We start from the raw sequence: 26569 nt of genomic DNA on the forward strand, positions 1-26569 counted from the left end.
TCACCTGATTTAGAATTCCTCACAATCAAATGTAGACCGCATTATCTACCAAGAGAATTCTCTTCGATTATAATCACAGCCGTATATATCCCCCCCAAGCAGACACATCGATGGCTCTGAACAAACTTTATTTAACTCTTTGCAAACTGGAAACCATTTATCCGGAGGCTGCATTCATTGTAGCTGGGGATTTTAACAAAGCTAATCTGAAAACAAGACTCCCCTAAATTTTATCAGCATATCGATTGCGCAACCAGGGGTGGTAAAACCCTGGATCATTGTTACTCTAACTTCCGCGACGCATATAAGGCCCTGCCCCGCCCCCCTTTCGGAAAAGCTGACCACGACTCCATTTTGTTGATCCCTGCCTACAGACAGAAACTTAAACAAGAGGCTCCCACGCTGAGGTCTGTCCAACGCTGGTCCGATCAAGCTGACTCCACACTTCAAGACTGCTTCCATCACGTGGACTGGGACATGTTTCGTATTGCGTCAGATAACAATATTGACGAATACGCTGATTCGGTGTGCGAGTTCATTAGAACGTGCGTTGAAGATGTCGTTCCCATAGCAACGATAAAAACATTCCCTAACCAGAAACCGTGGATTGATGGCAGCATTCGCGTGAAACTGAAAGCACGAACCACTGCTTTTAATCAGGGCAAGGTGTCTGGTAACATGACCGAATACAAACAGTGCAGCTATTCCCGCCGCAAGGCTATCAAACAAGCTAAGCGTCAGTACAGAGACAAAGTAGAATCTCAATTCAACGGCTCAGACACAAGAGGCATGTGGCAGGGTCTACAGTCAATCACGGACTACAAGAAGAAACCCAGCCCAGTCACGGACCAGGATGTCTTGCTCCCAGGCAGACTAAATAACTTTTTTGCCCGCTTTGAGGACAATACAGTGCCACTGACACGGCCTGCAACGAAAACATACGGTCTCTCCTTCACTGCAGCCGAGGTGAGTAAGACATTTAAACGTGTTAACCCTCGCAAGGCTGCAGGCTCAGATGGCATCCCCAGCCGCGCCCTCAGAGCATGCGCAGACCAGCTGGCCGGTGTGTTTACGGACATATTCAATCAATCCCTATACCAGTCTGCTGTTCCCACATGCTTCAAGAGGGCCACCATTGTTCCTGTTCCCAAGAAAGCTAAGGTAACTGAGCTAAACGACTACCGCCCCGTAGCACTCACTTCCGTCATCATGAAGTGCTTTGAGAGACTAGTCAAGGACCATATCACCTCCACCCTACCTGACACCCTAGACCCACTCCAATTTGCTTACCGCCCAAATAGGTCCACAGACGATGCAATCTCAACCACACTGCACACTGCTCTAACCCATCTGGACAAGAGGAATACCTATGTGAGAATGCTGTTCATCGACTACAGCTCGGCATTCAACACCATAGTACCCTCCAAGCTCGTCATCAAGCTCGAGACCCTGGGTCTCGACCCGCCCTGTGCAACTGGGTACTGGACTTCCTGACGGGCCGCCCCCAGGTGGTGAGGGTAGGCAACAACATCTCCTCCCCGCTGATCCTCAACACGGGGCCCCACAAGGGTGCGTTCTGAGCCCTCTCCTGTACTCCCTGTTCACCCACGACTGCGTGGCCACGCACGCTTCCAACTCAATCATCAAGTTTGCGGACGACACAACAGTGGTAGGCTTGATTACCAACAACGACGAGACGGCCTACAGGGAGGAGGTGAGGGCCCTCGGAGTGTGGTGTCAGGAAAATAACCTCACACTCAACGTCAACAAAACTAAGGAGATGATTGTGGACTTCAGGAAACAGCAGAGGGAACACCCCCCTATCCACATCGATGGAACAGTAGTGGAGAGGGTAGCAAGTTTTAAGTTCCTCGGCATACACATCACAGACAAACTGAATTGGTCCACTCACACAGACAGCGTCGTGAAGAAGGCGCAGCAGCGCCTCTTCAACCTCAGGAGGCTGAAGAAATTTGGCTTGTCACCAAAAGCACTCACAAACTTCTACAGATGCACAATCGAGCATCCTGGCGGGCTGTATCACCGCCTGGTACGGCAACTGCTCCGCCCTCAACCGTAAGGCTCTCCAGAGGGTAGTGAGGTCTGCACAACGCATCACCGGGGCAAACTACCTCCCTCCAGGACACCTACACCACCCGATGTTACAGGAAGGCCATAAAGATCATCAAGGACATCAACCACCCGAGCCACTGCCTGTTCACCCCGCTATCATCCAGAAGGCGAGGTCAGTACAGGTGCATCAAAGCTGGGACCGAGAGACTGAAAAACAGCTTCTATCTCAAGGCCATCAGACTGTTAAACAGCCACCACTAACATTGAGTGGCTGCTGCCAACACACTGACATTGACGCTGACCCAACTCCAGCCACTTTAATAATGGGAATTGATGGGAAATGATGTAAATATATCACTAGCCACTTTAAACAATGCTATCTTATATAATGTTACTTACCCTACATTATTCATCTCATATGCATACGTATATACTGTACTCTATATCATCGACTGCATCCTTATGTAATACATGTATCACTAGTCACTTTAACTATGCCACTTTGTTTACTTTGTCTACATACTCATCTCATATGTATATACTGTACTCGATACCATCTACTGTATGCTGCCCTGTACCATCACTCATTCATATATCCTTATGTACATTTTCTTTATCCCCTTACACTGTGTATAAGACAGTAGTTTTGGAATTGTTAGTTAGATTACTTGTTGGTTATTACTGCATTGTCGGAACTAGAAGCACAAGCATTTCGCTACACTCGCACTAACATCTGCTAACCATGTGTATGTGACAAATAAAATTTGATTTGATTTGAGTATGTGTGGCGTCAGTATGCATGTGTGCGCATGTTATGACAAGAAGGAAATAATTGATTTGTTCACCTGGCTCTGATGTCAAAGCAATAAGACGGAATCCCAGGGAAACCTAAATGAACACACAAATACACACATCTGACAGATTCTGATCCCGCTCCTCAGACAGGTGCGCGAGGCCACAGGTGTGGACATCAACATGAGAGTGGGCGTTCACTCCGGCAACGTGCTCTGCGGTGTGATTGGCCTCCGCAAGTGGCAGTTTGACGTTTGGTCACATGACGTCACCCTGGCCAATTATATGGAGTCTGGAGGCTTACCTGGGTATGTTAGTAGTTGAGTTAACCATGTATGGTAAATCTTTAATCCTAATGGTGGCATTTTTATTTTATTTAACCTTTTATTTAACTAGGCAAGTCAGTTAAGAACATTCTTATTTTCAATGACGGCCTAAGAACAGTGGGTTAACTGCATTAATTATTAAGTTACTAGTAGTAACCTAGTCCTAGTAAGTCCATTTTACTAATAGTAACCCCCATCTTTGTCTTGATCAGGCGTGTCCACATCACTGAGGCCACCCTGAAGCACCTGAACAAGGCCTATGCGGTGGAGGAGGGGAACGGTGGGCTAAGAGATGCCTACCTGAAGGAGCTCAACATACAGACATACCTTGTCATCGATCCTCGGGTGAGCTACTTCATTTAATGTATTACCTCCAGAATCCCTGACAAGGGCCTTATCTGTATATGTGAGACTGTACTCCTCGTTAACGTGTGTGTGTGTCATCAGTCTAAGAACCAGGCTCTGAACAGCCACAGCATGCCCAAGCCGCGTGTGAATGACGGGCTGAAGATGCGGGCGTCAGTGAGAATGACCCGTTACCTGGAGTCCTGGGGCGCCGTCAAACCCTTCGCCCACCTACAGAGCAGAGAGGGGTACACCACAGACACCATGGTCAATGGAAAATCACGCTGCAAGGTGAGTGACGGCTGGGGGGCCACTGCATTATAACTGATGAAAAGATTACCAGACATACTTCCTCTAACAGAAATAGTCCACTTTACACATCAAGCATAACAGGTTGAAATGTATTGCTACAAGCATAAGTATTTCCTGTGGATGACTGTTGCGACTGTTGATGACATATTTACATGCTGCTTTACTTCTTGTTTTAAAAATGTTTCTAGGACATCCCTCTGCGCACAGCTCACTCGAAGATCACTGAGAGGTAAGGAAGGCCAAGTCTGAGAACGCAGAGAGGATGAGTTCATTTGTTTATATGTTAATTAACAAGAGCCCTGAACTGACGTCAGACTCTCCTTACTGGATTGGTACTCCTGCTATGCATCAGTCTGTTGATACAGTGGGTGTTTATGGTTGTGGATGTGTATTTGGGAAGCCAGTTCTTTTTTTGAATGACCAAATGCAAACAGATCAGTGACTGTACAGTAAATGTTAAGCAATTTGTAAGTCCACTTAATGTTACACGTATTGTATATAAAAACCCAAACATATTGACTTTTTATAAGGTCATCAAGTTTGGTCGCAAAGGGCTTAGAAGTGGTCTCTTTTTCCTCATTACTGACAAAAGCTGAACCACATGTGAGTGCAGTGGACAGGACAGTGAAATAATAAAATTGCCCCGAAAGACCTTTTGTCTCGGCTGTGGTTCTAGTGGACACCGATACTGTGAATGGACACTTAAGCGGTTAAGAGGAACCGTCTGTGTTGCTTCCGATGTGGTCGGTGGCCCTTCCTATGTTCTTTCATTTGGTCAGCAACAGTCCCTCTTCATGTCATGTTTAATAAAAACAAAATAGTTTCTTTATTCAGTTACAATACAAGCTTTATTAATATTTGATCCATTCTACAGAGACAGACATTTGTTGTTTTAGTACACATGAATCCTCACATACAACACACAACAGTCCCATACAGCGACAACGATGTCACCATGTTGAATGTATCTATCTCTCACTGTTGGTCCCTGACAGCTTTGATGAGTCTGTAGAGGAGCCCTTCTCCTCACCCGTCCCTCCGCTCAGCACCTATAAGTGAGTGGAGCCAGCATGGCTCACAACGCAACTGCTCCCTTCTGAGTGGAGGAGGAGAATCTTGATGTTTCACAGCACCATTAACCTCCAACCCTTCTTTCTGGGTTAACACTCCTCCCTATCCCCCCATCCTGCCTAGAGCTGCCTCCCTCTTCTGTATAACAGGGCATCACAGGGATTCCCACGCCTTTACAAAGCAAGCAGGGCATAGTAACCACTCCCTAGTGTTTAAAGTGTGTCTTTTTGTTTTCCCACTGGAGTTATGTGCTGTTATAAACACCCTGTGTGTGTCTCTGTCTGTCTGTGTGTGTTTCCTTCCTGGTGAGGCATGGGTACTGCTGGGAGACTACTGTACAGTCACCAGAGTTAAACTAACACACACAACATCCTGCACATACCCACACTATAGAATGAATGACACACACACCCCTTCTCTCTGTTTCCACTAATGCTGAGAATGGCCTAAACCAGTTGCCTCCCTGCACAGCACACTGGGACTGAATAACCTGCATGACCTTGGCTGGTTTACCAGCATCCATCCATTTGTCTGTCTGCGTGTGTCAGTCTGTGTGTCGGTCGGTCTGTCTGCGTGTCGGTCTGTCTGCGTGTCTGTCAGTCTGTCTGCATGTCGGTCTGTCTGCGTGTCGGTCTGTCTGCGTGTCGATCGGTCTGCGTGTCTGTCGGTCTCTGCATGTCGGTCTGCGTGTCGGTCTGCGTGTCGGTCCGTCTGCGTGTCGGTCCGTCTGCGTGTCGGTCGGTCTGCATGTTAGTCCGTCTGCGTGTTTGTCTGCGTGTCGGTCGATCTGTCTGTGTGTCTGCGTGTCGTTCGGTCGGTCTGTCTGCGTGCCGGTCGGTCGGTTGGTCTGTCTGTGTGTCGGTCGGTCTGCGTGTCCGTCTGTCGGTCAGTCTGTATGCATGCCGGTCTGTCTGCAAGTTGGTCAGTCCATCTGCGTGTCTGTCTGCAAGTTGGTCAGTCTGTCTGCGTGTCAGTCTGTGTTGGTCGGTCTGTCTGTTGGTCTGTGTGTCGGTTGGTCTGTTTGCGTGTCGGCGGTCGGTCTTTCTGCTTGTCTGTTGGTCGGTCGGTCGGTCTGCGTGTCAGTCGGTCGATCTGCGTGTCGGTCTGTCTGTCCGTCTGCGTGTCGGTCTGTCTGTCCGTCTGCGTGTCCGTCGGTCAGTCCGTCTGCGTGTCTGTCTGCGTGTCTGTCTGCATGTCCGTCGGTCTGTCTGCGGGTCGGTCTGTCCGCGGGTCGGTCGGTTGGTGTGTGTCGGCCAGTCTGCGTGTCGGTCTGTCTGTCTGCGTGTCGGTCTGTCTGTCTGCGTGTCGGTTGGTCGATCTGCGTGTCGGTCTGCCTGCGTGTCGGTCAGTCCGTCTGCGTGTCTGTCTACACGTCCGTCGGTCTGTCTGCGGGTCGGTCTGTCTGCGCGTCGGTCGGTCTGCATGTCGGTCAGTCTGTCTGTCTGCGTGTTGTTCTGTCTGTCTGTGTCTTGTCAGTCGGTCTCTGTCTGTCTGTGTCAGTCGGTCTCTGTGTCAGTCGGTCTCTGTGTCAGTCGGACTCTGTGTCAGTCGGACTCTGTGTCAGTCGGACTCTGTGTCAGTCGGTCTCTGTGTCAGTCGGACTCTGTGTCAGTCGGACTCTGTGTCAGTCGGTCTCTGTGTCAGTCGGTCTCTGTGTCAGTCGGACTCTGTGTCAGTCGGACTCTGTGTCAGTCGGACTCTGTGTCAGTCGGACTCTGTGTCTGTGTCGGTGTCTGTCGGTGTCTCTGTCTGCCTGTGTGTCTTGTCTATGGTTTCTGTGTCAGTTGGTCTGTCTGTCGGTCTCTGTCTGTGTTAGTCTGTCTGTCTGTCTGTCGGTCTCTGTCTGTGTGTCTGCTAGTCTACCTCTTCCTTATTGTCTGAGGGTTTTACAGGAACAAGTCCCAGAAGAGCAAGTTTGATGAGGAGCTGCACAATGAGATGACCACCACCATCGATGAGCTCAGCAGCAAGTGAGTCTCTATAGTCACTAAATAGTCAAGACATTCAGAGAATAGTCACTAGGTAGGACTACAAGTTTAAGCCTAAACTCAGAATGAAGGGTCTAATGTTATCTAATCTTCCTAGCCACCAACATATCCCCTGAGAAAAGTATTATTTAGCCAATTGTGAATAATATTGACAAAGACGAGTCAAAGCTATCTGAAAATGTATTTTACATATTGAGTTGTAAAAATAGAGAGCTCGCTCTCACATACACCCACTCACTCTTTCACACTCTCTTCCTCACGCTTTGTCCCCGTGTGACCTTCAGGCAGTGGGTGAAGTCTGAGGAGATTAGCAGTCTGGCTGTGTGGTTCCCTAAGAAAGAGCTGGAGAAACAGGTGAGTGTTTGTCTCAGAGCTGTCTAGACACTGTTGAGAGGAGCATTGCTGTCCTAGTATACACCTAGTATACACATCTCCACAATGAAAATCTCTAGAACCTTATAGATACAATGTGAAGAAATATATCAGTTGTCTCTGGAATAACTACATGTAACTACCAATTGACATATTCTATGGTCTCTATACACTGTGGAAAGGAGCCTTACTGTCCTAATATACAACAGATACATCTGTACAATGGCAATGTCAAGAGCCTTTATGTAAGATACAGTATAAAGAAAAACATTTGCACTTGAAATTTTAATTCCTAACCCTTACAACATGTTAAATGTTATATCAGAATCTATTTATATCTCTGATTAACCTACACAGACGTGTTCTTAGTGCTTTCTGAAAGTATTCAGACCCCTTCCCTTTTTCCACATTTTGTTACAGCCTTATTCTAAAATGTATACATTTTTCCCCTCATCAATCTACACACAATATTACATAATGACAAAGCGAAAACAAGTTTTTAGAAATTCTAGCACATTTATTACAACATTTTTACGTAAGTATTCAGACCTTTTTCTATGAGACTTAAAATTGAGCTCACATGCATTCTGTTTCCATTGATCATCTTTGAGATGTTTCTACAAATGATTGTAATCCACCTGTGGTAAATTTAATTGATCCCACAGTTGACAGTGCATGTTAGAGCAAAAACCAAGCTATGAGTTGAAGGAATTGTCCGTAGAGCTCCGAGACAGGATTGTGTCGAGGCACAGATCTGGGGAAGGGTACCAAAAACATTCTGCAACATTGAAGGTTCCCAAAAACACAGTGGCCTCCATCATTCTTAAATGGAAGAATTTTGTAACTCTTCCTAGAGCTGGCCGCCTGGCCAAACTGACCAATCGGGGCGGCAGGGTAGCCTAGTGGTTAGAGCGTTGGACTAGTAACCGGAAGGTTGCAAGTTCAAACCCCCGAGCTGACAAGGTACAAATCTGTCGTTCTGCCCCTGAACAGGCAGTTAACCCACTGTTCCTAGGCCGTCATTGAAACTAAGAATTTGTTCTTAACTGACTTGCCTGGTTAAATAAAAGGTAAAAGGGTTTTGGGAGGTGACCAAGAACCCAGTGGTCCCTCTGACAGAGCTCTAGAGTTCCTCTGTGGAGATGGGAGAATGTCCTTCCTTCCAGAAGGACAACCATATCTGCAGCACTCCACCAATCAGGCCTTTAGGGTAGAGTGGCCAGACAGAAGCCACTCGTCAATAAAAGGCACATGACAGCCCGCTTGGATGACACATGACAGCCCGTCACATCTGGAGGAAACTTGGCACCATCCAAGAATGGTGGTGGCAGCATCATGCTGTAGGGATGTTTTTCAGTGGCAGGGACTGGGAGACTAGTCAGGGTTGAGGGAAAGACGAACGGAGCAAAGTACAGAGAGATCCTTGCTGAACCTGCTCTAGAGCGCTCAGGACCTCAGACTGGGGCGAATGTTCACCTTCCAACAGAACAACGACCCTAAGCACACAGCCAAGACAATATAGGAGTGGCTTCGGGACAAGTCTCTGAATGTCCTTGAGTGGCCCAGCCAGAGCATGGACTTGAACCCGATCGAACATCTCTGGAGAGACCTGAAAATAGCTGTGCAGAGACGCTCCCCATCCAACTTGACAGTGCTTGAGAGGATCTGCAAAGAAGAATGGAAGGAACTCCCCAAATACAGTTGTGCCAAGCTTGTAGCGTCATACCCAAGAAGGCTCGAGGTTGTAATCGCTGCCAAAGGTGCTTCAACAAAGTACCAAGTAAAAGGTCTGAATACTTATGTTTTATTTTCTTGTAATAAAATTACAAACATTTCTAAAAACCTGTTTTTGCTTTGTCATTATGGGGTATTGTGTGTAGATTGATAAAGAAATATATTTTCTAATCAATTTTAGAATAAAGCTGTAACGTAACAAAAAGTGGGAAAAGTCAAGGTGTCTGAATACTTTCCGAATGCACTGTACATACTGTAAAAACTGTGTACTTAGTATTTGTGAGAGGTTCAAACATGACTTCTTCTTTCCTCCCCAGTACCGAGCTATTGATCTGCCCATGTTCAAGCACTACATCGGCTGTGCCACCTTCATCTTTTTCTTTCCTCCCCACAGTACCGAGCCATTGATCTGCCCATGTTCAAGCACTACATCGGCTGTGCCACCTTCATCTTCTTCTGCATCTTTGTGGTTCAGATGTTTGTGACAAAAGAGTGAGTGATTTTCCCTTGTGGCTATAAGAAACACATTTCTCAACCGCTATTGCCAGGTACGGTAGTAATAATAGCTTTCCTCTTAAACCATGGAACAATAATGGCATGACAACCAATATTTGAACTTTTGGTATTCAGTGTTGGATCTTTCCCTTCCCGTCCCTCAGTTCCAAAATGTTGGGAATGTCATTTGGAGTGCTGGCCTGTGTCCTCCTGTTGACCTTGGGCATCTGTTTCGCAGGTCACCTGCAGGTCAGTGGGAGTTTTAGGCTTAGGTCACAACAAGCCCTATTTCTGGACAGGGCAAGGCTTAGTTGACTGTGTGTGGGGGTGGGGTACATGTGTGTGTACTGTGTGTATTTCTTACTGTGACAGTGGAAACATGCTTTCTGCCTAGGTTTTATAAGCTATTCCATCTATCCCTGTTTTTTTCCCAATCTATCCCCGGGAAGCTGTACATTGCTGTTATTGGCCATTAACAGCTGGTGCATACCATCTCAGTGCCATGGTGCAGACAGACGGGCAGTGTAGTTATTACATTCACTAGTCAGAGATACACCGAGTGTACAAAACATTAGGAACACCTTCCTTCTACCATACCCCATTCAAAGGAACTTAAATATTTTGTCTTGCCCATTCACCCTCGGAATGACACATACACAATCCATGTCTCAATTGTCTCAAGGCTTAAAAATCCTTCTTTAACCAGGTCTCCTCCCCTCATCAATAAGGGATCATAGCTTTCACTTGGTCAGTCTATTTCATGACACCTGAAACCCCACCTCTTTAAGGAATACCTAGGATAGGATAAAGTAATCCTTCTCACCCCCCCCCCCCCCTTAAAAGATTTAGATGCACTATTGTAAAGTGGCTGTTCCACTAGATGTCATAAGGTGAACGCACCAATTTGTAAGTCGCTCTGGATAAGAGCGTCTGCTAAATGACTTAAATGGAAAAGGCAGGTGTTCCTAATGTTTTGTACACTCAGTGTATTATCCTGTCTTTCTGAAAATAGACTGAACATTCAGTGCTGCTGTGTTAGTAAGTCACACATTGTCTCAACATGGAAGATGTCATCAATGTCACATGCTCGCGTATCTTAATGCTCGCTCACCCCCCACCTGTCCCCATCTCCCCCTCCTATCCACTCCTCCTCTCCCATGCATTTCACCCCGCATATACACACTCATCCCTTCCCCTCTCCCCCTCCTATCCACTCCTCCTCTCCCATGCATTTCACCCCCCATATACACACTCATCTCTTCCCCTCTCCCCTCCTATCCACTCCTCCTCTCCCATGGCTGGATGCCTCGCTCCTCCCACCCCTCAGCGCTTGTTTCCGGAGAAGTTGTCGTCCTGCCAGTGGCTGCCTGCTGTGTCCGAGGCAGTGGTCAAGAGGCCATGTGTGCGCCTCCCTCTGGTTACTATCACCACTGCGGTCATCATCATCCTAGCAGTCTTCAACCTGGTAAGTTAACGCAACAACTCACTATCTCACTGATTAAACATAGAACAGAATGCCATCACGTGTACATGCAATTACATAAACTTGTAATAGCAACAAGAGCATTAGCTTCTTATTGTAAGAAGAACATCAAGTCATCAACAGACATGCCAATAACACATGCTTCACAGCCTTTTTGTTTTCAGTCAGACCCACTTAGCGGTTAACTATCAGTCAAATCTGGTTCCCTCTAGTGCTTCATCCAGACGAAGTCACCGTGTGATATCAATGGTAACCCTGATCTGATTCCATCTGACAACTCCAGTGAGCAACATCCAGACACCCTGTACTACCTGCCAGTGAGTGATGCCTACAATATCCCTCACTAACAGGTCTTCTGTAGCTCAGTTGATAGAGCACGGCACGCTTGCAACACACAGTTATGAAATTATGCTTTCAATTTCAGTGTTTTTATTGTTGTTTGCAAATATATACTCAGCCATTTCACATAAAAATAATAAACATTGAAATTAAGAACTGGAACTTTCCATTGATGGTTTTCATTGTCTCCTCCCTCTCTTTCTCTATCCATCTCTCGTTTTTTTCTCTCAGTACTCTGTGTTCAGCTGTATCCTGGCTCTCATAGCTTGTGGAGTGTTCCTGAGGGTGAGCTTTGAGCTTAAAGTGGTCTTCCTCACCCTGGCCTCCACAGCCTACTACATCATCATCCTCAGCGCCAAGGCTGGTCTCTTCAGCTGCTATGGACAAATGCTTTACAACCAACTCAATGAAAACAGGTACTATAGCATGTGTTGTGTACCAGGCCTGGGGTAGATTCAGTTTTCAATTCAGGAAGATTTTCAGGAAGAAATAAATCATGTATATATATAATTAAGTCATTTCTGAAAATTGCGCATTTGTTTTCTATGAAGGTTGTTATAATTCATTAATTGAATTTCAATCCACTTACTGAATTGACTACTGAATTGACCCCAACCCTGTTCTGTACTGTGCATAAAACACCTGGTATTGTATCCAGCCTGGTTTATACTGAGCTTTACTTTAGATGACCTCTAACCCCTGAGCTCTGTGTTCCAGAACTGAGGACTCTGGGACCATCCTGAGAGCGTTGGGGCTGGTCAAACACCCTGAGGTGATGAGCTGTATATACATCACCTTGTTCCTGGTCACCATGCTCATCATCTCACAACAGGTCAGGACATGTCCCTTTCTCTTCTTTGTTGGCCCTCTCTTCACCTACCCCTTTCCTTTTATTACTAAATGACCACATCACTTCTGTCCTGTAGAATGAGTCATGCTTCCGCCAGGACTTCCTTCTGAAGAACAAGAACCGTACGGAGCAGGATGAGATCGAGACCAGGGAGAACCTGAACCGCCTGCTCCTGGAGAACGTGCTGCCGGCCCATGTGGCTGCGCTGTTTGTTGGGGAGAATAAAAAGAACGAGGTGGGATTCCTCACAAACACTTTACTTACTGAGAAGTACAAGGTAGGAGTCCAGGACGGATGACTGGTAGTCGACTGAGTCCAACTCATCCTTCCCTCCTCCTCCTCCTATCTGCACTGGGGTCCCATCTCCACTGGCCTGCACCCACTAAAGCTTAGTGGGAAACACTTAGTCGTGGAATTGTTTGGATTTACCCGTAAATGGTTTATTATGATTTCCAGTAGTGTGGTTAAGGGATGGAACCCCCAGGGTAAGGACGGTCCCACTTCTATGGATCATTGTATCGTATATCAGTGCCTGTCTCACCCCACCTACCAACCCACAGCTCCATGAATCAGCCCCTTCATCGGAATTGTGATTTGTGATGTCATCTTTGTGTCAGCATGGTAGAGACAGATCCACTGCATTCTTACAGCAACATCCTCAACTCCTACTGCCCCTACTCACAGTCACTCTCAAATAGTCCACATCAACGTCTTCAACTCCTGCTGTCCCTACCCTCAGCCACTCTCAAATAGTCCACATGATACAGACATAAGCACACTAGACAAACCACTGATAAGCAGAGTCACTTAATCAAAACGGTGTAATTTTAGTTAAAGAAATGTACAATGTTTATTCTAAACAAGCTGGACAATACTTTGTAATATCTTTTTGTCTTACTTCATAAGATATGACAAATTTGCAGAAATTCAGGACTTGGCCTACTTTTACCTCTACCGCTGAAGGCCATGGACATCCCCTCCTCTATGATGTCTCCCTCACTCCGACTCTCCACAGCCCAGTCACAGGGTTACGTGTTACCTCTAAATCACCATGGACACTCTGACACATTTTGACTAAGGTCTTAAAGTCAGTGACGGAGAAATAATTCAGCCTTTGTATAAATCTTGTTGAACTATTTACTCTTGACATCTTTTTCTGGAAGCACAAACACAACAGAACAGCTATTTGTGTTTGACATGTAGGTTACCGCCTGAGAAGTCCTGTACCGAAGCTGCTTCCCCTGTTAAAGATGAGTGTTCATCAGCTTAGCTTGAACACTGCATATACCTGACAATAGTAATCCCAATGGATGGCACAGTGTCAAATCAAATAAGCAACACAACAAAAAGCATGAGGGGGAAAAAAACGAGTTAATATGCTTTGAAGTTTTCCTAAGATTTGACATCTAGGAGCCGAAGCATGGGACTTCGATGGCCTCCCTCTCTACCAGAGAATGGGGTTTTAGAGGCCCTGTTTAACATTGGCTCCTCTTGTACAGCCTAATCACTGGCCATTTCCTTGCCAGACGTCAACACAGTGAAAACAGTTAGGAACGTCTGGCACTGAAGGAACTGTTGTGGTGTCTGTCTCTCTCAGCATTCTGAATGGGCTTTTTCTTAAAGATGTGGCTCTGTGCTCTAATGTCTCCTAATATTTCTTGTGGGAACCTGAAACTTCCCTGTATCTCTGTTGTGAAGTGTATGTCTATGTTCTTCTGCTTCGTGTTACTACATGGCATTGCCTCTTAAGTTGTACACCTCCTTCCTCCTCAGGACCTGTACTACAAGTCATATGACTGTGTGTGTGTGATGTTCGCCTCGGTACCGGACTTCAAAGAGTTCTACACGGAGTGTGACATCAACAAGGAAGGCCTGGAGTGTCTGAGGCTCCTCAATGAGATCATAGCAGATTTTGATGAGGTCAGAGGACCGCTGGCAACCATCAATGAACTAAAATGACACGTGTCCCAGTAATAGAAATAAGTAAACGGCTAACCCTGGCTCACATATCCACTTGTTTACCCACACACAGCTGCTCTCCAAGCCCAAGTTCAGTGGAGTTGAGAAGATCAAGACCATCGGAAGCACTTATATGGCAGCCGCAGGGCTGAGTGGCACCCCAGGACAGGAGAATAACCAGGTAGCTACTAACTATTTGACCCAGGTCACATGGAAGGGGAGGGGTTTTACAGCATGCAACTGTGCATACCTTTGATTTTCTATACTATAGATCTTTACCATAAAACTTGGTTAACGACGCAGTATTGATAAAGTTATGTATGTCAGTAGTAGTGTCCTGTGTGTGGACTTCATGATGAACTGTGTTGTTTCAGGACCGAGATAGGCAGCAGGCACAGATAGGGAACATGGTAGAGTTTGCCATTGCCCTCATTGGCAAGCTGGATGGCATCAACAGACACTCCTTCAACAGTTTTAGGCTGCGTGTGGGTGAGTCAAGCTTGGGCACTGGCCTGGGCATATATGAACTATATTCATTAACTAGTACCATATACATTAACTACCCATTACGTCTGCAATGTGTCTGGTTCTATCCATCTTTATTAGGGTTTCATTGGTTGTTATTCTAGTGCTAAGAGTTTTTCCTGAACACCTGCACCTGACCTGGTCAGGAGAAATTGCGAGCTCTAGTTATAGAACAAAACACTCCTGGCCCTGTGATACCCTGTCTATCTAACCACGTAGGAGGACATTCTTTCCAACTGTCCACAATAGCTAACATTGACTCTACATAATACCGCTGGTCTCCCTGTGTACTGTTGAGACATAGTTCTCAGACAGCTTATTCTGAGCAGATCCCCCAGGCTTTAGGAAAACATTTATAATACTTGAGAGATAAAAGCACACATTAGGGTTTTAATACATAAACACAAAAAGCTGGCATGAAATACAATTTTAAAATATCAAAGGACTGGTGCGTCAAAGGATTTTTTCACATCTGTGTCCCAAGAAAAATCTAAATAACAAATGAAGTCCACATAATTCTCCCTGGAAGACATTTTCTTATTAAAAGGCAGAGATTCCGACATGAACAAATGGTCTGGCTGAACAACTGGCAGCAGTGGCAGGTAGCATAGTGGTTAAGAGCGTTGGGCCAGAAACCAAAAGGTCGCTGGTTCGACTTCCCTAGCTGACTAAGGGAAACATCTGTCGATGTGCCGTTGAGGTACCCCAATTGCTCCTGTAAGTCGCTCTGGATAAAAGCTTCTGCTAAATGACTAAAATGAAAATGTAAAATGGTTTTGACTCCCTGTGGTTGACTCAGCCAGACAAGCTGATGGTACTTGTAAGACCCCGTTAGTGAATATATTTATTTCCAATTGTTGTCTGTGCCATCAGTTATAGCGCTGGGCCAGTAACCGAACGTTTGCTGGATCGAATCCCTGAGCTGACAAGGTAGAAATCTGTCAATCTGCCCCTGAGCAAGGCAGTTAGCCCACTGTTACCCGGGCGCCCAAGATGTGGATGTTGATTAAGGCATCCCCCCGCACCTCTCTGATTGAGGGGTTGGGTTAAATGCAGAAGACCCATTTCAGTTGAAGGCATTCAGTTGTACAACTGACTAGGTATCCCCCCTTCCCTACAGTATTTGACTGGTTTATTCCCAGCAGGTATCTTGTTATGTTTCACTGTCTGCCTGCTTTTCACAGGCATTAACCATGGGCCTGTCATTGCTGGGGTGATTGGAGCCAGAAAACCTCAGTATGACATCTGGGGCAACACCGTCAACGTGGCCAGTAGGATGGAGAGCACTGGAGAGCTGGGCAAGATTCAGGTTCAGTACAACAACCTAGTCTTGTCAGTCATACAGTATTGTCCTTGCTAGTCTGGCTGGAGAGATGAACTATAACCACACAACCATGGCTGCATGCATTCAGCATAGTAATGTTTGTCTTGTTCCTTGCCTCGTCTGTTTCTGCTCCAGGTCACAGAGGAGACGTCGGACGTGCTCCAGAAGCTGGGCTACTCCTGCGAGTGCCGAGGCCTCATCAACGTCAAGGGAAAAGGCGAGCTGACAACCTTCTTTGTGTGTACGGACATGAGCAAGCAGCAGGGAATGGGCCTGAGCTGAGGTCTACGGTGAGCACACTACTGTGTGTGTGGACTCTGGGCCTGGTTGCTTATACGTGTGCTGGGTCGGTTACAGGACACAGTCTAGCATTCAGCACAGACTAATTACATGAACGCACATAAGTTAACATGCTTAGAGTAAACCTACCGGAGCACACAAATATAATCCATCTCAGTGCTTCAGTCAGCAATCATCCTGACCGGACCAGAACAAGACTTGAAGACATGACCTTGTGGTCCTAGAGGTTATATTTCAGATTGTTCATGTTTCCAGGAATCCCTTTGGGAGATTCTTGATTGGAAATACATTTTTACTGCAGCTGACTTGTTTTGGAGATCCAGTTCCAATGTGTGCATTCAATTGACATGGAGGTTACGTCAAGCACTGGTCGTCGTCATACTGGATTCTATCACCTGATATTCCTAGAACCTTGCTGGAATCATGATGCACAAAAAACATATTCAGTCCTCTCTTAAAACTGAGCTGTTTGTCAAGCAAATGGTGACCAAAACAATGGAGTGAGTTCTGCTGCACGTGGAGTGACAGAAGTGTACTGTACATACTCTCATGGTTTTCTAGACCTTAAAAGGTAGACTAAGCTAAATGACGGTCACAGGCGGCAGATATTGTGATTAGTGAGATGCAAGACTTTGCTCACGGGTTCCCTTCATGCTGTTGGCAGCATCGGAACCAAAACAGCAGAGAAGTTTAAACTTGCACTCCAACGCTCTGTGGAAATTATTACTGTGGAATGGACAGTTTATATGGTATGAGGTGTACTGTTTACCAATTTCTATCAAATAAGCTTAGAACACATGCCTGATTAAGAATAAGTGCTATATGCACTACAATCAATGAGTAAAACAAAACATTCTGGTGACTGTATGAAAAGTTTCATTTGACTGAAACAAAACAGAATTGTCTTGAGAGCCTAACTCAGTGCTGTGCAGTATACTTCAGCCATAGTTGTAAATGTATAGATTGCATTGACTAGCCAACATTAACCTGCAGTGTCTTATGTGCAGACAGGCAGCATATGCTTTTTGGGAATCGCTGGTCAAACTAACATTCTACTTGGTGTTCTTTGTGTACCTAAACCTGCTGTCAAACAATCAACTGTCTGTATTGTTGCAGTTAACATTAGACTAACATACAGGTTAGAATAGTGTGATGATAATGCCATTTTTAAAAGACCACCTGAAATCTCAGCCTGTTTGGTGGGATGGTGTTTTGGCCAGGTAGTAAATTAGCTAAGACAAATAAGAATAAGAGTTCCAAACCTCTCGGCCAATAACAGCTTGTTTTCAGCTCTCCCCAATCACATCAGACAGTCCTAGCAAATTTAACTTAGAAGCAGTTCGTTTGAATGTTGTTTCATTGAAAACAGTAACATACTTGTTACCCATAAATTATTTGATAAGATTTAAATGTCTGCATTGGACCTTTTTTAAGATACATTCTTCTCTGTGCCTCAGAAAACTGACTTGTCCTGTGGCCTTACTCAACATCTGACTGCCAAACGAATGTGTCCATGTTGCTTTCATGTTACGCTGTCTGAGGAATAAATGTGAGTTTGCATTTGGTACAGTTGCGATATTGTTTTGCAAAAGGCTGAATTCCAACTTGATTTACAAAGACAAGGAATAACAGATTGGATAAGGTAGATGACAAATGGCTTAATATAAAACGTTTATTAAAAGAAATGCAAACAAAGAACCTTTTTTTGTACACTACAAATGTTCTCAGGAGGATGGTTGCTGTGAAATTCCATTATACTGCAATGACTGTAATCTGCTGAACTTCAGGCACGGTATCCATCGGCTCAGCATCCACTGGAATCAAGATGAGACATAAGGAAATAGCTTTGACATTTCAATTCATATGTAGCCATAACATTTATTGTTTATCCACACCAACACTATTCAATACAACTTTACCACCTCGGGCAATTTTAAAAAGTCTGTTTTGCAAGTAGGCTTACTACTTCCCTGAACACGTTCACAAAATTAACCAGTATATGGCTAGAATGTTTACTACCCATGAACTAAATGATATGCCGGGTGGTTTAAGCCTACTTATGGTGAGGTCTATGAGTGGTTCATCTGCCTCTAGGGGTATAGCGATGCCCATGGCCCTCCTGATCCCGTACACACTGCTCACATCTCCTGGAGCCACCTGACTGGTCAGTTGGGCCAGGTTACCAGTCACCTTCTCCGCTACAGAGAGACAAATGGGAAATTATATTAGAGTCCAACTTCAAGCCAAAGGTGGAGTCCAAATAAAGATCACTGGTAGCGGTATAGCTGAGAAATGGATGGCCCAGGCATTTCTTCCATTGGAATTAAGATAGTCAAAAGGAAATAGCTTTGACAGAGAAATTCATGTTTAGTCATAACCGTTTCTGGCTGCACAATTTTTACAGGGTTCAAACCAAAGCTTGAATCCAAACAAAGACTTGTGGGGGAAAGGTGACAGTCAGCTGCACAACAATGACTTCAACTGAGATGTCTTCCGCATTTAACCCAACCCAATTGAATCAGAGCCCCCACCCAATAAAATAGACAGTGGAATTCCATTCTCCTTTAAAATAAAGAAATGAAGTGTTACCCAGCCGCAGCTCCTTGGTGGTTGGGGCTAGCAGGCAGATGTTAAGGGGCTGCTTGACACTCAAGCGTTCCCTCTGCGCTTCCTGCAGCTCGCAGAGGAGCTTTGTAGTCTCATCCAACTTCTGCTGGAAATGTTGGGCCTCTGATGCACAAAGACATTCACACTCGTTTCTTAAATATCAAAAGGAAGCTTGCAGGGTCATCTACAATGGGTTCCATTTCTTGAATTATCTTCATAGACCTCATTCAACTGGGACTGCACATGCCCTACAACAGCCCAGAGAGGCTGCAGGAGTCAGAAATGCCTCAATTACCTTGAGGAAGGGTTTAAGCCTAGGGGATTTAAAATGTAACTCTTTGGCTCTCAGTAGCTTTAGAGAATTAACTGGCATGCTGTTGGGGTTTGCCCTTTGGTCAGTTAGAGCTGATCTTTACCCTCAGAGAGGAGGTCAGGTGGATTCTGGAAGTCCAAGCCGATCACAGAGCCCAGGGAGGCTAGCCTGTTTACATCCTGCTTGCTGGCTTCGGGTTCAACCACCTGAGGGAAAAACAGAAGAGTTAGGTTAGTAAAAGCATTTTTGTTTGGATTCCAAGTCACCCAGCGCTGCAGTCAGTTAATCTTTGAAATTGCATTGCTGAAAGGAGGCCCATCAGCCAGGCCAGCTCTTTTCTGGTAGCTCCAGTCGATACCTCTGTCAGTCCCTTTCCAATAAAGAGCAGCAGCAACACCCAACCAGGGAATGAGGATAAACTGGACACTGGCCAAGCACAGCAAACAGCCAGGTATAGAGCTGCTGTGTGCTTAAGAGAGGCCTGATGCTTTTCTTTCCTCCAGCCTCTACACTGCTGTGACTGAGGAGCCATTCAGCCGCCCTACGAAGGGGGCGCAGAAAGAAAACAGACATTTCCACATCCCTGACAGAGTGGGTGAACAGACCTGGTCTCAGGGACTGTTGGAGAGAGGCAGTGTTTTGAAGGGGAAATGTTCTTTCTGTGTGTTGGATCATAGCAGCTAGCTAACGAGCCTGCCATGTTGACACAGCTGGAACAGCTACGGCATGTGCAGAAGCTGTTAATATTATCCAACACTGTTGGTGGGGCGGGTTAGCTGGGGTTCACTTCAGCTGGGTGTAGTTGACCTAGGGTGTGGTGTCTCTCTTTATCTGCTGAGGTTGTCCACGTTTAGTGTCCTAGTGTATCTGAGACTGACTTACCTCCATGTCCTTGTCTTCAGTCTCAGCGGTTTCTGTTGGCCCTTGCTCATCTGGACAGGTCTGACGGGCAAGAACACATCAAGTTAGTATTGTCCAAAGACATTTTTAAAATAGCCATATAATTCCCATGCAGATACATGCTTAATGGTTCTACCCCTCTCAGGGTTTTGGAGTGCTCCCCGTTAGTCAACGCGTCCAGGAGGTTGTCTGCCAGTTTGTACATGTGCTCCTCCGATTTGGACAGGAACTCCGAGAGGCTGCAGACACAATGACAAACACATTACATCAGTGTGTGTTTGTGTATGGTAGTCACATTTGGTCTCCTCTCAGAAGCAGCAGTAGGGTCGTATCAGGTTTACCATGTGGTTTTAGCCTCCACCACAGTGAATCTCATCCATGCCAACAGAACCATAAAATGCCTACTCATATACAAACCCAATGAAATACAGGGGCATCTGGACTGTTATGAGCATGCTGGAATGCTCAAAGCTTTGTTTGGAATTATTTACTGTAAAGTAGGCCCTTGTAAATGTCAGATCTTGACCACAATATTACACCGTAATGTAGGGGGAGGATGAGGAGCAACATGCATACCTCTCATATCCCTGGAGGCTGGCTTCCTCTCCATAGAAGGAGTAGATCAGGTCAGTGTCCTCTTTCCCGATGTTGGCGAAGCTCGAGTCGTAGGCGGGCGCGTAGGAGGTGTACGGACCATAGTTCATGTATGATACTGTGAGAGTTGAGGTTGGGTTACATTACAGCTCGTAAACACTGATGGAGATACAGGACCACAGGCTGAGAGCTCAGCCTCTCACAGAGATACATTTATAGGACTATGAAAAACAGATTTTTATAGAATCACAATCTGACATGGCTACATGACCTTATAAAATCTTATGGAAAAATAATTGTTGCCCATGAATGGATTTATAAATGGATACATTGAGACTGGTATTTATGTTGGTTGAACATTGGATTTATACATGTGCTTCCATACAAGCTCTGGGTTCAGTCACTCAGATGAGAAGAGGTTATTCAGCCACTCTTGGGAGACGATGGAAGTCGATAACAGAAATGCTTTTTTATTATTAAACCTTGTCACTAAGGCCCCTTCAGCTTACCTGGTGTGACCATGTTCCTCTTGTCCTCCTTAAAGCCCTGCAGGGTGTTGATGCCACTCTGCAGCCGGTTGGACATCATGCCCAGCTTCACAGGGCAGTAGCCCACATCTGTAGAGATAAGAGTTGATTGAGAAAGAGGCTCATTTACAATTAAAAGCTGATGATTTTATTACACTTGTTAGGTTCATCAGAAAGATAGAGTTGATGACAGTTGGAATCAATCATGGATTCCTGTTTTCCCATGTTGCACAAATAGAAATGGATATAGCGCAACGAGCTAATTGCGGGCGTGACTATGACTGGACCTACCTCCAGCCACAAGGTCGACTGGGCTCAGGATTGCCAGTGTGGTGGAACCATCAGACTTTCTCCTCTCAAAGTCCAGCTACATAACCAAATAAAACAATAGTTGTATTATTACATTAGTAAACATAAATATTCACTAAATTAGACCATACATTTCCTTTATTGTAGATGGGGTAAGAGATTGGTTGGCCTAAACAGTTTAAGCCAATTCCATAGCCCGTAGCTCTCACCTCACTCTCCAGCCCTCTGTTGGACAGTTTGCCTCCTGAATCGTCAATGAGCTTGCAGATCTCCTCAAGCTCCTTCTCTGCCTGACTGACGACCTTCGACACTTTGTCTTTGGAGTCGTTGTCTTTCCTGGAAGTATTGGAGAACACAGAGTATAGAGGAGTAGGAGACTTTGAACTTAACTGATTCATAGGGTTTCATTGTTCAATACCAGAAAAGGATCAGCAGAAAATAGGAATTTATTTTGCTGGCAGCCATTAGTGATTACAATACATTTTTAAACAGTCATAACATCTAAATCTAATAGAGAATACATCTAATGCTATAGCTACAGTACATGTTCCCAATGAATATGGTGCCAGTATACTTTCAATCAAACTTCACATCAAATCTTATAAGTCCTCATGCTGTAGTCTGTTATTTGCAAAAGCATTTCAAATAAAAATGTATTTGTCACATGCCCCAAATACAACAGGTAAGAGTAGTGTACATTCTACAAGCATTGCCTTTTTCACCTCGTAGCTGAGTAACCCAAAACCTAAGTTGCATTGTGATTGGACAAAAGCAATGACTGTACAGCCCCTCCCTAGAACGAATTATTATCAGACCTTAGTGAAATGCTTACTTCAAGCCCTTAACCAACAATGCAGTTAAGAAAATACATTAAAGAAAACAGAATTTTCTACCCATTACACCTCAGTGGGGTTTACAAGGACAACAACTCCTAGGTTTCAGAGAGTGATTGGTGTGAAAGGTACTGCATAGTGCTGACTGAACACAAGACCTGACACGCTCAAAGGCATTCCTTTCATTATCGCTCATCCTCCAGCCAGATTCTATGGAAAGAACTGATCCACCAAACACTTGGGAGAACAAGCCCTCAGCACTTGGACACTATCCATGACTTAACATTAGTGTGTAATACTGCTTGCTTGCTTCTTGGTTGGGATCTGTATTTGGTAAATGTCCGAGAACAGCTTCTCACAGTCTAAGCACCGTAACCCCTATCGGAAGTCTATATATTAGTCTATGTAAATTGTGTCCGAGATCAATATCCATACATGATGACTCTCCAAGCAATTAATAACTAAAAGCATATTGTCAGTGTTCATGTGCAGGGTAACGTTATCACGGTACCTGGGAGTGTTTGCTGCAGACTGGGTAGTCTTGCTAGGATCTGTGGGGCTGGGGCCGTCTTTACGCTGGTCCATGCTGGAGTTCCCCACCTCTCCAGTCTTACTTGACTGGTTGGCTGGGTTCTCTAGGTCAGCCATGAACTCAATACTCTGCCTCAGGCTCTCAAGCCTCTCCTGTGGGACAGCGAGAGAGACAAGAGTTGACTCAGTGTTTCACCAAAATGTATGCCATAATCGTGTTCCAATCTCAGGGTCTTGTGATTAGTCTTCTGGGGCCCCAATTATCAACAAAACATTTGTGGTGAAAATTAATATCTAAACATTCAGAGGTATGAATATGGTGCCCCCTGCTGTTCGTATGTGGCAACTAGTGATTATTTCACCCAGGCACACATGGCCAGTTTCCTATATACAGATTAAGCCTAATCCAGGACTAAAACCCATTCTCAAGAGAAGATCCCATATGTATGTGTCAAGTTGACTTCTGTAGAGGCACTCCCCTTACCGGGCGGAGGATCTTCATGCCAGAGTGGAGCAACTTCCTGGCAGCTTTGTGGTAAATGGTCTCTGGCTTGTTGTAGATCATAGCATTCTCACACATGATCCTGAAGTCCTCCTGTATCAATGGAGACACACGGCAGTCAGTCACTGGACTCTGCATATGTTTAACATTGGTTTTCTATTTAATCAACACTTCAGGCTTGATTGTCAATCAACCCACTGCTTTAGAATGAGACGACAAAATAAAGCTATTCGGGAAAGTTATTTGTCAAGAAGGTAGAGCAGCTGACAGATGTACCTTAAGCTCCTCTAGTGACTGATAATACTCATTCTTGACTTTCTCCTTCATTGCGCCGAAGTCCATGGGCCGCTTGATGATCGTGGAGTAGCCAGGAGCGATAAGGTCAGTCACAGGGAACGAGAAAAACGCACTTGGGTCTTTCCTACAAGAGAAAGTATGTTGTTGCTTTGATAGGCCTCAATGCAACAGCTATTTTACCAGGTAAGTTGACTGAGAACACATTCTCATTTACAGCAACGACCTGGGGAATAGTTACAGGGGAGAGGAGGGGGGATGAATGAGCCATTTGGAAGCTAGGGATGATTAGGTGGCCATATGAGGGCCAGATTGAGAATTTAGCTGGGATACCAGGTTTTTATTTGACTAGGCAAGTCATTAAGAACCAATTCTTATTTACAATGACGGCCAAACCCTAACGACGCTGGGCCAAATGTGAGCCACCCTATGGGACTCCCAATCACGGCCGGTTTGTGATACAGCCTGGAATCAAACCAGGGTCTGTAGTGACGCCTCTAGTACAGAGATGCAGTGCCTTAGACCGCTGCGCCCCTACTCTTACAATAATTGCCATGGGATCTTTAGTGACCATAGAGTAAGGACACCCGTTTGAAGTCCCATCTGAAAGACGGCACCCTACACAGGGGTGCACTACTCTGGGGCATCGGGATATGTTTAGACCAGAGGAAACAGACTGCTAATCAATTCAATGACAATTTCTTAGTAACAAGCTTCACCTTTGGAGCTGTCTGATGAGTTGACTCAAGGCTTCCTGCAGTGGGGTCAGTTCTTTCTCTGAGAATGAGAGAGAGAAAAAGCACACGAGGGAGTGAGGTGGGTAAAGAAGAGATTAAGAAAGATAAATAATGGTTCAAATTACTTTATATATCAATAGAAATTAATGACCAAGAAAGGATTATGGAAAAGTGGCAGCCATTGTAGAAACTGGCAAGTAAGTTACCTTCCACTTTATTCAAGGAGGATGCCAGATCAGAATGGATAGGGGTCCTGCTCGCCTCCCTATCATCCCAGTCTGTATCAGCGTCCTGTCCCTTCTTCTTCTTCGTCATCTAAATGCACCATATAAACATGTTTGACACAATTATAATGTTTGATAGATCACCTAGGAGTCGGTCTATTGGCCAAATAAACCCCTTTTTGAATTCTGAAAATCAAAATCCACTTCAACGTTTAAGTATTGGGCTCTTGAGCAAATCCATGTTGTCAGAGCTGAATTCCCCAACAGGATGGTCTCTGCTCCACTCAGTTGGTGGAGTTCGGACACTTAAACATAGGTGGAGTTTAGTCAGCTGGCACCACCCATGGCATTCCATGGAATTAAATGGCAGCTAGACATTCCACTCAAACAGTACACAAAGGTAAACATGGGCTGTAATGAAAATATGGATTCCCAAACTCACCTTTTTCTTGTCATCAACTGGTGACATGGTATCGATCCTTTCCTTATCCTTTTTCTTCTTTTTCTTGTCCTTGTGTTTCTCTAAATCTGGATGTTCATCAAATGTGTTTTCAAAGCTCGAGCTTCCAGTCGTCACCTCATTTCCAGCAACCTTGAGAACCAATTTAAGTGGTCTCTCCCCGTACTCTGTAGGTGGGACACATTGGGTTAGCTTTAAGTATATTTCCAAATATTTGATCGTAACCAACTCAAGTTGCTGCTGACAGTTCGCTAGCCAGCTCGCTCAACTGTGAGGTATCCAACTAGTTAGCTAACTTAACTTGCTATGTTACTAACGTTACCTCCCTACCTGGCTAAAATATGTAAATAGCTAACTTGTAGTGAATTCAAATGGGTGATTATGCGTTAGCTAACCAAAGCTCGCGCGAAAACAGCTATGAAGCGCAAGCCTTTTAATTGTCCCAAGGAATTCAACCAATACCAGCGCATTGGCGATCTAAATGTGTCTTACCCTCATATTTTTCAGACTTGTGCTTTTTATGCTTCTTGCCCATTATTTATATGTTTTTAATCTTTACGCTAGCTAACAACAATGTTATTCTTTGTTTTCTCTCCTGGAAGGAATATAGCAATCGATTGCAGCGTGCTTGTTTGGTGCAGCGCCGCATGTCGGCTGGAGGTAAAATCACATTATTTTATCACCACGTGCAATGTTTATTTGTAGATAAGCCAAACCTACCTAACGTGTCCGTGTTGTAAATAATAATTTGTTGTGAACAGACTTGCCATATATATATAGAGAAGTTTACCTTTCAGCTATTGTGTGAGGCCGACAGTCGTTAAAAGAGAAGTTAAGTGTAAAGACAACACAGAAATTACATGACGCACAAAAACATTGGTACCTGGAAAAATAAAAGTATATATATATATATATATATGGCAAGTCTGTTCACAACTAATTATTATTTACAACACGGACACGTTAGGTAGGTTTGGCTTATCTACAAATAAACATTGCACGTGGTGATAAAATAATGTGATTTTACCTCCAGCCGACATGCGGCGATGCACCAAACAAGCACGCTGCAATCGATTGCTATATATATTAAATGACATAAGAATGTATCAACTTTAGCCACCTGTAGGGGGTGTGATTAACACAGTATTGGTCTCAAGGTTTTCCTAAGACTTCTAAACTGGACAGCGGTATCAAAAGCAATGTAGGCCTATAGAACATTTGTACATTTTTTAATTTTTTAATTTATTTAACCAGGTAGGCCAGTTGAGAACAAGTACTCATTTACAACTGTGACCTGGCCAAGATAAAGCAAAGCAGTGTGACAAAAACAACAACACAGAGTTACATATAAACAAATGTACAGTCAATAACACAATAGAAAAATATATGTACAGTGTGTGCAAATGTAGAAGAGTAGGGAGGTAAGGCAATACATATGCCATAGAGGCGA

At 44.8% G+C, this 26569-nt stretch overlaps 2 protein-coding genes across 4 annotated transcripts in view; one reads left to right on the plus strand and one right to left on the minus strand.

Moving 5' to 3' along the window:
* LOC115113769 (adenylate cyclase type 2-like) overlaps positions 1-16370 on the plus strand; it is a 68500-nt gene extending 52130 nt beyond the window's left edge. For 2 of the 3 annotated variants that reach the window (XM_029641749.2, XM_029641750.2), the window contains 19 exons: positions 3015-3173; positions 3404-3536; positions 3639-3827; positions 4037-4077; positions 4844-4903; positions 6812-6889; positions 7192-7261; positions 9408-9505; positions 9673-9757; positions 10836-10973; positions 11204-11308; positions 11562-11746; positions 12048-12162; positions 12257-12415; positions 13954-14100; positions 14213-14320; positions 14514-14628; positions 15849-15973; positions 16124-16370. In XM_029641749.2, the coding sequence (XP_029497609.1) occupies positions 3015-3173; positions 3404-3536; positions 3639-3827; positions 4037-4077; positions 4844-4903; positions 6812-6889; positions 7192-7261; positions 9408-9505; positions 9673-9757; positions 10836-10973; positions 11204-11308; positions 11562-11746; positions 12048-12162; positions 12257-12415; positions 13954-14100; positions 14213-14320; positions 14514-14628; positions 15849-15973; positions 16124-16270 (2257 nt within the window). In that variant the 3' untranslated portion in view covers positions 16271-16370. The remainder of the gene's footprint in view (positions 1-3014; positions 3174-3403; positions 3537-3638; positions 3828-4036; positions 4078-4843; positions 4904-6811; positions 6890-7191; positions 7262-9407; positions 9506-9672; positions 9758-10835; positions 10974-11203; positions 11309-11561; positions 11747-12047; positions 12163-12256; positions 12416-13953; positions 14101-14212; positions 14321-14513; positions 14629-15848; positions 15974-16123) is intronic. The other variant, XM_029641751.2, reaches the window with a different exon arrangement.
* A 1576-nt stretch (positions 16371-17946) lies between these two features.
* On the minus strand, positions 17947-25753 carry LOC115113770 (bromodomain-containing protein 7-like). Its single transcript, XM_029641752.2, has 17 exons — positions 25612-25753; positions 25102-25286; positions 24642-24750; positions 24418-24475; positions 23681-23825; positions 23387-23497; positions 22883-23055; positions 21748-21874; positions 21521-21596; positions 21212-21319; positions 20685-20820; positions 20245-20347; positions 20091-20150; positions 19312-19414; positions 18878-19018; positions 18346-18486; positions 17947-18102 (listed from the first exon to the last, which is right to left on the minus strand). Exons 1-17 carry the CDS (start codon positions 25652-25654, stop codon positions 18041-18043), a joined length of 1881 nt encoding a protein of 626 aa, XP_029497612.1. The 5' UTR covers positions 25655-25753; the 3' UTR covers positions 17947-18040.
* Positions 25754-26569: the final 816 nt, after the last annotated feature.

The sequence above is a fragment of the Oncorhynchus nerka genome, linkage group LG28 (assembly GCF_034236695.1).
Source record: "Oncorhynchus nerka isolate Pitt River linkage group LG28, Oner_Uvic_2.0, whole genome shotgun sequence".
NCBI classification, from domain to species: Eukaryota; Metazoa; Chordata; class Actinopteri; order Salmoniformes; family Salmonidae; genus Oncorhynchus; species Oncorhynchus nerka.

Bases quoted from the DNA above. Each gene is read 5' to 3' on its own strand.
- LOC115113770 (XM_029641752.2), bottom strand. From the start codon at position 25,654: ATGGGCAAGAAGCATAAAAAGCACAAGTCTGAAAAATATGAGG. The intron at 25,287-25,611 runs GTAAGACACATT...TCCCACCTACAG, and splicing joins CAAGTCTGAAAAATATGAGG to AGTACGGGGAGAGACCACTT. The intron at 19,415-20,090 runs GTAAGTCAGTCT...TTTTTCCCTCAG, and splicing joins CTGAAGACAAGGACATGGAG to GTGGTTGAACCCGAAGCCAG.